Here is a 13,177-nt window from a genome sequence, read left to right on the forward strand (position 1 = left end):
AACTGTTAGCTTTCAAGAAGGGGTCTTCTAAAGGCTGGGCTATGTTTCTTTCACGCCTGGTCGATTATCACACCTATGAACGAATGCCTTTTTTTCGATGTCCTGAGTAGCAGAGAGCCTGGCAAGGTGTGGAATTTCTATCAGATTCCTCCGTGTCTTTCACACGCTTCTGATGGGACGGAGGTTTCAGCTTTCGTTCGGCTTTTTCTCTGGTGCAAGGCGGAGGTACGCTAAGTTATGGCTGTACAGTGGCGGAGCAATTTCTTGAACAAAAGCTCAAGACAGACGTTAGTTCGCGAGTGTGAGACGACAGGTAAAGCACAGCGAACGGGCACCTTGTGTGCAGAGATCAACGAAAAGAAAGAGAGGGAAAGAACAGGAAGCTTGAGTAGTAGCCGAGGAGGCAGGCTGTGTAGAAGAACGCTGGCAGACTTGGAACAACGACGTGAAAGACACGGTGTCCAGAGAGGGGAGAAAACTGAAGAGCAATGTGAAGAAACAATTCGTTTCAATGGCGAGACGAGCGGAGGGTAGCCAACGGTGTCTTTGTGTGAAGAGAAAGCGGAGGAAGGGAACCGGGAGGAGGCAGCAATTGAAGTCTGAGGTTCTTTCTAGCTTCGCACTGAACAAGGGATAAACGCGGGGAGCTGCTCGCGGGGACTGCAACGGCTGGGGGGGGCAGACTACGATGCTGAGTCTCAATGTTGGTCTGTAGTACGCCTTTCTTCCGTGAGGGATAGCAGTGGCATTGCAACTTCGACCGGTCCTTGACATTAACTCACATCCGCTGTGTCTGCTTGTGGTATCTGACCAGGTAATAGCGTACAATAGCTCAGCTCTGTTTGGCTGGCTGGCTGTTTCTCCTTCTCTCCATGCCCTGGTGTGCTTTTTTTTGCTCCATGGTGCACAACGGTGCAGCGGTCTGCATGATTCTAAGGTTTTGATTTACGTGACCATTCTTTCTTTTTCTCGCCTGTCGACCTTGGCTCGGTTTGTTTGGTGGTAGTTGGTGAGGGCGGAGAGAAAAAATGAGCTTGGAGGGGAGTGGACATTTTTTTCCTTACTCTACCGCTCGTCCGTTGACGTTCTTTAGCTTTAAAAGCACAGGAGTGCCGGTGCTGCGTCTCTTCTCAACCGATGCAGACCACGTCCCTTTGTTTGTGGCGAAGAAAGAATTGTATGGTCTATGTATAAGTATAGACGAAATCCCTCTATTGACGCTAGATGTAGTCTCTACACGTACCAAAGTCGAGTACACCGACGTGCACATGATTTCTTTGTCAGTGCTGGAACCGATGCGACCAGAGTTTTTCTGTATGCACTGAGGCCTACATATCTCGATCGCGGTCTGGTTGAGTCTTTTCCTTGGGATCGTCTTCACACGTCGCATGCTCTTCCTTGGCGTAGATCTTCACTTCAGGAGCAGTAAGACGCCTCCGACATTGCTAAATGTGTTGGCTCATCGTTCGCAGTACGAGCGGGGTTCTGGCTGTATTCCCAGTGTATCGTTCATCTGTGTGTTCCGGGTAGCTGTATGTGGCGGAAGCGGGATAGTATGCGAGGGTTAGCCGTGCTACTGTGCCGACAAAGCTTCCCCCGTGTCGCCGTCACACGGAGGGAGCGAAGATGGCAACCGTTCCGGTCCTTCACTGGGTGTAGAAGCGTGATATAGGGAGGTGGTGAGGGGCGTTGTTCGGCCTTCACAGCCTGCACTGGTTTTACCGTGTCTAGCCCTGCCCATGGTAATCTTGCTGAGAGTCCTGCTCGGTCTCTTGGTGAGTAGTGTCTTGATGCCGTGTGTTCCTTGTTTGTTGTGTTTTTAACCTGTGACCTGGCGGAATGACTTCCAAGCTTTTATCTGACCGACGGTACGGAATAATCGCCAGCAAGTTGTTGGTCCGAGGCTGCCTGCACGTGGGCCGTTGAGCTGCCCAGTCACCCGCTCAAAGCTCCGGGAGGAGAGGGAAAAAGAACCAAAGTCGCCAGTGGCAGAGCGCGCCGCACGATCAGGCTACCGAAGAGCGGGGAGACGGGGGCGTCGGTACCTCAGGTTGGCTTACCGGGGTTGGGTTGCCATTTGCCGCTACACACGTTGTGCTGGGAAAAAAAAAATGTCAGATATTGGAACGCAGCGGCAACTACGGATAGGATACCGGTGGCTATCCATTGATACCCACGCGTTTCGAGTCCTATGTGGGGCGCTAGTCCTGCGCAAGCTCATGTCCGGCGGGCGAGCTGCACTACGAGAGTACCAGCGTTGTCCGATACCTAACCCAGTACCTTCGGTTGACTGTACTCCGGCTCAGTATGGGGACAACAAATGCACGGCATCCCTGTAGAGCGAACTAGTCGACCACGCGATTGCCGGTTCGAAAACAGCAGAGAACGAATCAGTTACTGTACACACATCGATCTCAAAGTGGTGTGCTTGGTCTCTGATCAGAGGCCTCTCAGTCGTGGCCGCAGGACGCGCGAAGTGTCGCGTGGCGAGTGACGGCCTCTGCGCGTTGACAAGCAACGGAAAAACGACGCGAACATTTGGCATCACTTTTCTGGGGATGCGTCGACGAACGTGTCTCGGTCGCTTTTGTCTGGTGGGCTCAGAAGTCATCCTCTGTTCAGCGGCCGTAGACAATCCTGTTGCCGGCACAAGTGTGGAAGGTGGACGGCGTCGCCGGCGCCGCCGTTCCACCCGTGGCTGGCGTGGCCGACCCTAGGTGAGCCTCGAGACAACATCGCTCGGACACCATCGTCGGGGGTGCGGAGACGGAGCGAAAAAAGCATGCTCTCCATGTCGCAAACCGATGTCCTCTTTGCTCGACAGGAGCGAACAGACTGCGTCCCAACTCTCAGCAACGTTCTGTTCCCCGTGTCGACTGGAGCTGTTCGATTGCTTCAGTCTCTACTATCCCAGTCATCCTAGGAATGCTTTCATAATACACGTGTGCCTACAGGCACACAAAAACTAGTCTTACGTACCGTCACGTGAAAGAGTCCAGGTGAGTGCTTTTACGGCGTGCGCACAAGCGTACCCTTCGCTTTGTTTAGAAACCTCACCAAGGAGGCTGGTCGGACTGAGATCCGACCTTGAGATACTTTTACGTGCCGCTCCGGGGGTATCGCGCTGGGCTGTGTGTGGCTTACTATTGTGTGCCTGTCACTAACATTCTGGCACGAGTAGTAGCATCTTCGCGAGAAACACATGTCTAGAACATTTACAATGCTACAGCAGTGGCAATCTCGAGCAGTTTTGACTCTCCCTGACATCACTCCTGAACATGCAGGCTGAGCAGGCGAACACCAGTCAGGTACCGCACGATCCTGCTGACAGGCTACGAAGTGTCACCATGTGCTTGTTCACTGGAACGGGCGCGCTTGCGCGTAACCACCGAGGAGGTTCCCGCAATACGCACAGCTTATGCCAGGGATGGAGTACGAACTAAATCAACCAGCTAGGGCTCCGAACCTCCAGAGTTAGCAATTTTTTTAGCAGTCCTGGGGCGGCGCTCCGACGAGGTTATGGGAAGCCGACAAGGCGGGAATGCGTCTTCTTGGTAGGAGATTGACACAAAAGCGTTGTAAAGATTCAGTTCACACACACACAGGCAGGCAGTCGATCAAACAAAGAAGAGATGCAGCCATGTCTCCACCGTTCCGGACACGTCACTTCAACAAAGGCGAATCACACAAGGAAGAGAAACGACTGCGTAATAAAATATATAAGACTACTCCACCGGGCTGGCGTGACGATGCGAGATTGTACATAACCCGAAAGCCCGTAAACCCGCGCATCAGAGTTCGCCGTAGTGGCGGTAACACAACCGGAGCGCGACGGCTCCGCAACCAGCTATCTCCGCTCACCCCCTGGCCAACTCAAAGCCGTAGACAAAAAAGATGTGGGACCCGCGCTCTTGAGAGTTCTCTTCGGACCATGAAACCTCGACTTACATCTAATTGACCCCTGCTGGTGCGCGGCGTCCCGTGTAATTCTTCCAAGCGAGAAGGTTGGGACGCACACCTCCCTACTGATACGTACGGGGAGGCTCGGTCCAACAGGCATGCGCCCACCAGGGCCTGGATCATGAGAGTTCAAATACTAACGGCGAACAAGAACGAGCAGGCGGAACTGTACGTAAAACGGAAGAAAACGGAAACGTAGGAGGAGCGGCAAGAAAGTTGAGAGGCCGCGCGCATGCCGCAACATACGCGGATCGGAACAGCCATCTGTTGCAAGCGGAGTATGTGCGTCGGAAATCTTCAGACAGTATAAGCCTTTGACATACACTTATCACAAAAGACAACACCCGGTCAGTGTTATCCGTACGTCACACTGTCCAGCCGATCTCTACCCCGGCAAACATACTAAACAGAGGCGACGAGTTCGGTGGCCCACCCAAGGCGACTTTCCCATGGTGGCACGGCCTCCCTGCGGGAAGTTTGCGTGAGGGACATTCAATGTACCAGCTGCGGAAATCAACTCATAGAATCCGAATCCCTTCTCGACCCCTCCAGACGGGCAACAAGTACAACGTACGAGTTAACCACAGCGCAGCAGGCGTCACATGGTAAACTCTGAACAGATTCACACATGCAGTTGTTCTTCAAATCGTAACCGCGAGGCTCGAAGCAACACCAGGAACACGCAACGCCATCCAACACAGACTGAAAAACAACGCCCAGACGTCCAGTGGAAGTGACAAGGCAATGCTGCTTGACGAGGGCTAGGCGACAGTTCTTGAAAACATATCACTTCCATACGACAATGATCTGTATGGAGAAGGCAGGCCCGTGTTTGTTCTTTCTGCCGCGAAGTTGACACGACCTCGTCGTTCTGGTTCATACGATGAAGGTTTAGCAATGTCAACGGGAGCACAAGTGGCAAGCTGGGGCGAACACACCTACACGATAGGTTGAATACGTTTGACATCGAAGTTCCTGCGCCCTGTTCTAGGAGAACATAATAGCAAACTCTCGTCCCCTGCCTTCTACCTTGTACTTATAGTAACAGCTTAGGTTACCGCACATCACCGCCATCTCTCCAGGAAAAAAACCATGTAAGCAGAGGAGAAAAATTGGGGAGAAACTCGTACGGTCAGCCAACCAATCATCAGTAAGACACCACCGATGTACAACGGAGCACTGCGGTGAAAGACGTACTCACATACACGACACATCAGAGACATTTCACTGCACGTCGCAAAATCTTGAAAGGCTGAAAAAAGAGAAAATCCAGCCTCCTTGCCTGCTGATATAGAGGTAATAAACAGACAACGGCCGATCTGAACCATTCGGTGATGAACGAGACAACAGAGTCTCGAGAATGAATACGAAGAGAACAACCGCATAGTTTCCGTAACGTCTAGCCACGTCACGGAGAAAATCGATCTGCTGAAACACCGTTCAAAAAAGGAGAAGTCGAGCCTCTCCCCAAAAAATCACAACAACCGGATAGGCGAGGAACGTCCTGTCTGCACATCCCTGTCTAACACGCGGGAAGCAATAAAGAAATACGAACGAAAGATACACTTGTCCAGCAACAAGCAAACGGACAGCGCGAAGACTAGGAATGTACGACAGTAGTCACCGCTATTCAGCCGGAATCTATACAAGCCACCGGTCATCGTGTGTCCATACCGCGCATCTCAAGATGCTTGAAGTACCGCGAATACCTCTTGGAACTGACGTAGAAACAAATCAATGCTGGAGTGTGTACACAGCGGAAAACAAACATATGGCCGCATCTTCAACACAAATCAACTATCTAGCATCATCGGAGTTTTCATTCGATAAGCGAGGAGTGCCGTTTAAGTCAGAATTGATCGTATTATCTCGCCTCCTGCGATGACACAATCTTTTCTTCTACCTCGCCACCGTCACCCCCGATCCAGACGAAACGACCACGGGGTGACTGATTCATTCAAGAGGGGAAAGGAGTACATAGGACCAATACCATATGATAAAACAGGCATGTGCACATGCGCATACACATCCAGGCTATCATACCCACTGTTAGACGACATGACGTACAATTACAAGATCAGAGGACCGCGGGCTGGCGTCTATGTCCTCTCTTGTCTTCACTCAAGTCAGCAGCTAAAAAACGCGCTTGTTTGAGATGCTCTTCTTGAGACGAACAAGAAGAAAAATGACACTAGCATACGAGGCCAGGTAACAGCAACGCGTGTATGTACGCGCCAGTGCGGGTGATCTTTCAAATCAGAAAGAAAAGGGACAGACCCAGGGGGGTGACTAACGGTCGAGTTACGCAGACCCACGTAAAAGGTGGTCATGAAACCTATTCCATGAACAGAACTATACTAGGGGACAAAGCAACATTATCAAGCTTAGCTCACGCTCCCATCGTTATTACCCAAAGCGTGGCCAAATCTGCCTTGGAAGGAGTGAAGCATCTTGCAAAGCACGATTACAGATAAACAGATACACAGAGAGAATTGTAACTCCTTCACGAACTTCATCTACACAAAACGCATAATTCTCCATATCCTGACCCTCCCGTACCCTGTCGACAGTCAACTTCCGCACACAGGCCCTCGCACATGCATCACCCGGAGAAACTTACTACCCTGAGCCTTAGCAGGGATGGCTGAAGTACTACTCTGTTTTGCGCCTTTCTGTTCGTGTGAGAGTGGCTTGCTCTGGTCTTCTTTTTCCCTTTCTTTCAACCCCTGCAAAGCCCGCGAGAACCCATGCCCTTTAACTGCAACTGTGATGCTCTACCTGCAGCCAAATAAGATACATCGGTATGAGAAACACTGTCCTGGTGGCATGCGTATCTCTCTGAATAGAAACGGGAGGATGACGCCACCCAAGTACAGATCTATCTAGAGCCAAGCCGGCGGCCTCTGAAGCCAATCAACAGCTTCGAAGAGTGCTCGTTACGATTGTTCACCATCGACTCTGCTCCAACTGCATTTTCATACCACCGTCAGCCCAGCAACGAGTGCTACGTCGCATATCTACAGACACATGCAGCATCCACACAGCCGCTCAACTTCGCATGCTTCCTCTAGTCCTCATCCCGCCTTTACTACTACTGTTCACCTCTCTCCCGGTATCCCCCTCTCCAGCAGAGCCAAGCGGCCCGCAGCGGTCGGCGTGTGCGCTCGCACCGGAGGCTGGGGTGTAGGCATCGTCATCATCGAGAAAGTGTAAGTCACAGCTGTTGTCACCCACACCTCCATTGATTCCCTCGTGGTCCACGTGCCCTTTTCTCTGTCCAGTACTACGGCCCTTAGGTCGTCTTGTTTCTTTTTCTCCATCATAACTGCTGTTGCTTCCGTCATTACATACTCCTGGCAATACCCTTAGTTCAGGCTTCTCCAAAACATCTTCACGGCATTCGTGGTCATCTCCTGGATCATGTTCTTCTTCTTCGCCTCCGTTGCTTTTATCATCATTCGACCCATTTCCATGCTGTCTTTCTTCCTCTTCTTCTACTTCACCCTCGTCTCCGCCCTTCAAGCTTACTTCCCCTGTCTCTTTCTCGTCTACTGCTGAAACCGGGGAATCGGTACCCCTACGATTCTCGACTGCTTTCTTTCTTCTTCTTCCTCCGTCTCCGCCTGTCTTTTTTCGCCCTCCCCCTGCACGCCGAGATGAACTCGTCCGTGCTCTTGTTGAATCCACCTCCTCTCCGCTCTCCAACCCCTTCTCATCACCGTCTGCACAACAGTCAACAAAGAACGCTCTTACATGACTGTCGGCACGAGCCTCCTCCATCCACCCAGCTTCGCAGTTTACATGATGAAGACCATTTCCCCGTAAGAGTTCCTCGTTCGAAGCATCATGAAAACAATCGGGAATATCCTGCTGGGGCGGTGGGACAGCAGGCCTGTTCATAGGTGACGAAGCTTCTCGACTCCTGGGAGACGGTGAATCCTTTGCTGATAAATACTCACTTTCTTTCTCTCCGTCAGCGTGCATAATCTCCTGAGATGACAGACATTCCCCCTCATCTCTCGTAGACGTTAAGTCTCCTTCTCCGCTCTTCGTTTGTTCATTCGCTTCAAAAGATCCCGGGGCATCTCCTGCGTCCTGGCCTTCAAGGTTTCCTGCTTGATCACCACGCTCGCCTCCACCGTCTGGAGTCACTCCGTTAATATCGGAGAAGAAGCTTTCTTCAGTATGACGCTCTCCGGTCTCATCTCCATCTATTCCATTGGCGGTACTCCTTCCTTTAACCGCACCCCTGTCTTCGGCTTTCGTGCCTTGGGTTTTCCTTCTCTTCGCGCTTCTCGTGGACGGGGCCGGGGTCCACGTACTTGAACGACGCGAGCGCCGACGAGAGCTCCTTCTTCGAGGCGAAGACTTTTCATCGTTGCTTTCCACAAGAGAAGCGGAACCGAAAGAGGTGGATTCCTTCCCGCCTACGGTACCTGTCGTAGGCGTCTCAGCACCTTCCTTTCCGTTATCATCCGAAGACACTTCTCCTGCCGGATTCTCTTCTGTCTGTACCATTCGCCCGTCCGCTCCTTGCTCTGAGTAGTCTCGTAAACCGTTCTCGTCCACATAATGCGGGGACAGAGAAGCATCTTCCCCCCCAGTCATCTCTGCTGCCGCTGTCGTGACAGTTTGTCCCTCTATAAATCTCTCACCTCCCCGGTATTCTCCCTCCTTCTCTTCACCTTGAGTGTAGCAGCCCACCACACCCTCCTTCGGTTCCCGTGTAACATACGCGCCTGCTCCGTCAGAGTCTGGCAAGGGTGCTCGGGCACCCGGTCCTAAGAACTCGTCTGCTTGAACACTGCTACCAACCTCTCCTTCGGGTGTGGCACGCAAGGCTGGCTCATCGTTAGTAGCTTCCCCCTCTCTTCCCTCCCCCGTCTTCTTGCACTCATGGGCGTAGGAAGGCGGAACTAATGATTCTCCTCTATCTCCTTGCTCGGTTTGGCCGCTTTCGTCCCCGTTGCCCTCTGTAGCTTTCGAGAGATTCTGTTCTGCCCAAGAGCCGCTGGGAGCGAACTGGGACTCATGATGAAAAGCCTGTTGTTCCACAGGAAGTTGTTGTGCTTTACGCGATCTTCTCGTGCTTCGGAATACCCCGTTTGTGTCTTCGTCTTTCCGATTTCCTTCCTTTCCAGACGTACCAGAAGAAGGTGATGCCTGTGAGTTCACCGGAGAGCTGTCCTCGGCTCTAAAAGGCTGATCGCTGCTGAAGACAGATCCTTCCCTAGATATCTCAACGCCTGGTTCTTCACCAATCCCCGACTTCTCTTTTTCCTCGGCGAAAGCCGCGGAGTGACAAGTGGAGATTCCTTCTTGGAATGCGCTATCACTCCCTTCTACACGACCCGACGCATTAGATGGAGGAATTCCTGAGGGAATGCTTCTAGCTTCCTCCTCTTCATTCTCTTCCTTCACATGAGTAGGAGGAAGGCACCCTGTCGCGCCGACCTGCTGCGTGAGGCCCCCTCTCTCCTTACCTCCGTTACTCCCGAAGCAGAACTTCTTCTCCATTATAGAAGGCGACGGAAAAGCTGTACTTTGAAGTACAGACGGATTCATAGTATTTTCATCCGATCCGCCCCCGGCACCTCTACCCGTCACAATAGACGGAGGAGGAGCAGACAAGATATGATGATGAGCACCATGAGGAGGCGGTGGGTGTAGGGGATGGACGAGACCCGTTTGGCCCAAGGGGGGATAGGAAGCCGGGGGGGGGAACCCAGTCATACCAGCAGTGTTATAGAGTGAAAACTGCGTCCGATGATGGGGGTGAATCGGAGGGCCGCCTGCCGCATCGATCGGAGAAGGCTGCAGCGCGACTGGATGCTGCTGCTGGTGGTGCTGCGGGTGTATGAGCGTCCTTGCACCGGGCATCTGACAAGAAGAAACATATGCAGCGTACCCACCTACTTGTGAAGTATCATCGTCTCTCTCTTTCCCGTCGTCCTCCTGTTCGGTCGGGCCCTCGGTGTTGTCTCCTCCTTCTCCTGTCTCCATCAAAAGACCCTCCTGACTGGCTTTTGTCGCGGCAGCAACGCGCAGTTTGGCGTTCATGCAAAAATGTCTGACGCGATTGAGAGTGTACAAAAGAGCTAGACAGTCAGGCTCTGCGCACTGGAAGACATAAGTTGGAGCAGAAGACGAGAAACCTCCTCCAGGTCCTCCGGATACACTTGACGCTTCCCCGCCCCCCTCAGAGGTCAGCACTCTATCAGGGGTCGCTAATCTCTCACTTTCAGGAGTTATGCCATCGTCCCCAACAACCGCCGTGGAAGCCGAATTGTGAGAGTTTCTTGACGGAAAGAAAAAGTGAGATGGAGGTAAAGGCGGACTCTGGGCAGTTAAAGAAAACCAGTTACCATGAGGATCAAATCGCAGGAGATCCTTTACTTGTTTCGCGACCACAGGGAAACCACAAAAGATGTCCAAGCCATGGAGAGTAATCAGCGAATCTGCCGCTTGCTGAAGACCTTCCGCATCGAGACGCCAAGCTGCAAACAGGAACAAACATGCTTGAACTAAGTCATCTTGATACATCAACTGAGACGGAGGTTTCGCGAGCCTCTTTCGCACTGTATCACCACGAAAGCGAACCAGGTCATCTGCATGCATTGAAGGTCAAACCAGTCACTTCACCCATACAACAAACCCTCAATCCCACTCAACGTCTTCTTGAAATATGTAGTACACAAGCAACAAGTGAAGTATTATACGCCATCCTTTATCGTCACATGGCACCCATCCTTGAAGAATAACAGCCCTAGACGGCAAGCTTGAAAAGGCCACACACACAACGGCCACCACACAGACAGGGGTGCCCCACCTCGACATAGAAAGAGCACTACGCTACTCAATACGACTAGCCACTATGACCCCGGCTTCTTCTCATCCGCTCGCAGATGTGACAACCGACTATAGAATTTGAGCCTATGCATCTACAAGAGAATCCCCTTTTCGAGAAGTCGTCTTGATTACACCGAGAGACAGATGAGGGTCTATACAGATGGTAACCCCCACCGGAAATGATACTCACTGCCACAGAAAGAGAATACCAAATCATGGAACTGTGATCTCGAGCAGGTCTACAAAGGAACGAAAGAAAGCTCCGGCATCACGTCCGCTTACCATTCGCAACGTTGTTCTTTATAACAAGTAGATAGTCGTCAACATGTTGCGAGCGACCAAAGGTTTTCTGACGTTCCTTACATGCCGCCTCAAAGCACTGTAAAATAATATGCGGGCTCGCCTCCTGAGGAGCTCGTCTATAAACAAACACAATCAAACAGCAGCATGCATGCTTCACACACATGACCATTCTTCTCTATCGCTTCCTCTCCACCATGATAGTGACGCAACATCTCGGATACTTCTCTGCGAGTTGTGGACATCTTTCACTAGGTATAGTCTTATACAAGAGCTACCAGGACAAGAACTACGATGCCCTCGCTAACTCATCCTGAACAGGAGACTTCAAGGACACCGCAATCCATCGTCACCCTCTATCTGTTCTGTTGCCAACAGCCCTTAGGTACTAGAGCCACTTGTCGCCAAGACGTCCCAATGCGAATCGTGAACTCTTCTACGCATCCACAGAAGTCAGGCCGGCGCTAACCTCATGTAAAAGAAAGAAAAACGGCTGAGGCAGAGTCAACGGTGCGAGGGCCCCCGGTATGATTCTTTAGAAACATCTCCCTTTCCATCACACTATAGACTGGCATGCCGACTCCACCTCCGCTCCTCGGGGTTGGTGAGGGTAAAATCACTACCTTTCGTAGAAAAGCCGGATATGAGAGACCCCACACACGCTTTTCTAAAGCTAAAAAGAACCCGGAGACTCACCTCCAGCTATAGGTCTTTCCCTTCCCAACAAGAAATGCGCCTCCTACGACCGTCGGCTCCCGTGCCCACCGCACGTTCACGTTGACACTGCCAGCCGCCAGTCTCGCATTGAAAACGAGCGCAAATGCAAAGCTCCAACTAACATCCCTGCTGTCGAGCCACTGCTGGATCAACGGCTGTGCCTTCAGCTGTAGGAAATCAAACACAACACATAGGACTTCTTATCTCCCCCAATGAGACATACGACCTGCTGTAAGTGGGAAGTGCTTTCAGTCATACACATGGAATGCAAAAACGCTTTAGAGACTATTCTTTCTCTGTGCATAATCTTCCTCACAGATGTGCGCAGCACGCTTTCGTGTCCGACACGGAAAGCTAGTGTTCCACCGATGACGGGCAACAACCATTTTCTCTGAACGAGACGGTCCTATGAACATCGCTAGTAGGATAGTGCCGCACCAAGAGCACTGAAAGAATGCCTTGCTACTGCACCAGCTACGACGGATCCGCCCCGGTTGTTGAATGCCATACACGCAGACACGATCACCTCTGGTACTTCGGCTAAGTCCCTACACACTGTTGTGAATGCTCTTGGAAGTCCGTGTACAATTCTCGGGGGTTCCCCCCGTGTGCGCCATGCACAGAAGAAAGTTCCACTGACCTCGGCGAGTCTCACGCACGCGCCCTCGAGTTCAGGTGGTGGTGGTACTGTCAACGGCGTGGTAAAGACAGCGTACGGTCCCCTCAGATTTCCATTGGCGTCCTTCGTTCCCCCTCTATCTCCTTTGCCCCCTCCTGCTCCACCCGTGCTGCTTGCCGGAGTCTCCGCTCCTGGCGGTTCAGCCCCAACCGATGAGTGTGCTGGTAAGGCTTGACTAGAAGAAGCATTAGGGAACAATTCGTCTGACTTGACGCCAGACTGATGCGCTGTCCCGCCTGGCCTTCGTCGACTGGAGCCCAAGCCAACTGCTGTCCTTTCCTTGTTCGGTGTAGATACACTGGAGCACGAATGAGCCGACGAGCGTCGACTGGAGCCCCTCTCTTCTGCCAAACCATGTAAGGACGATCTTCTGCTCCCGGAATGAAGAGAAGAAGCCTCGGAAGGCAAGCCTGTCGAAGCGGACAGGAGCAGAGGATCAACCGAAAAGGACGGGGAACCAGTGGGAGTACCTGTGAGATGTTTGTGAACAGTATTAGCTGAGCTGCGGCGTGAGCCTGCAGAAGACACGGAGGTGGCAAAGCCACCCGCAGCTCCACTACCAGGTCGAGCGGGAGACGTTTTGACTGGCGTAACTGCCGCCACTGTGAACACGTGCTGCGGATGATGCGGTGGATGTTGTAGATGGTGATGCTGTGGTGTATGGACTATTAC

General features: G+C 52.1%; 1 protein-coding gene across 1 annotated transcript in view; it reads right to left on the minus strand.

Moving 5' to 3' along the window:
• Positions 1-3,545: 3,545 nt before the first annotated feature.
• The window catches only part of CSUI_006133 (uncharacterized protein), a 15,804-nt gene continuing 6,172 nt past the window's right edge, over positions 3,546-13,177 (minus strand). The window contains exons 1-4 of the mRNA XM_068066298.1: positions 12,467-13,177; positions 11,806-11,993; positions 11,092-11,228; positions 3,546-10,457 (exon numbers count right to left, since the gene is read on the minus strand). The exon at positions 12,467-13,177 is cut by the window's right edge and continues 6,172 nt beyond it. Of these exons, the coding sequence (XP_067921719.1) occupies positions 7,009-10,457; positions 11,092-11,228; positions 11,806-11,993; positions 12,467-13,177 (4,485 nt within the window). The 3' untranslated portion in view covers positions 3,546-7,008. The remainder of the gene's footprint in view (positions 10,458-11,091; positions 11,229-11,805; positions 11,994-12,466) is intronic.

Source organism: Cystoisospora suis, assembly GCF_002600585.1.
Source record: "Cystoisospora suis strain Wien I chromosome Unknown contig_3065, whole genome shotgun sequence".
In the NCBI taxonomy this organism is placed as follows: domain Eukaryota; phylum Apicomplexa; class Conoidasida; order Eucoccidiorida; family Sarcocystidae; genus Cystoisospora; species Cystoisospora suis.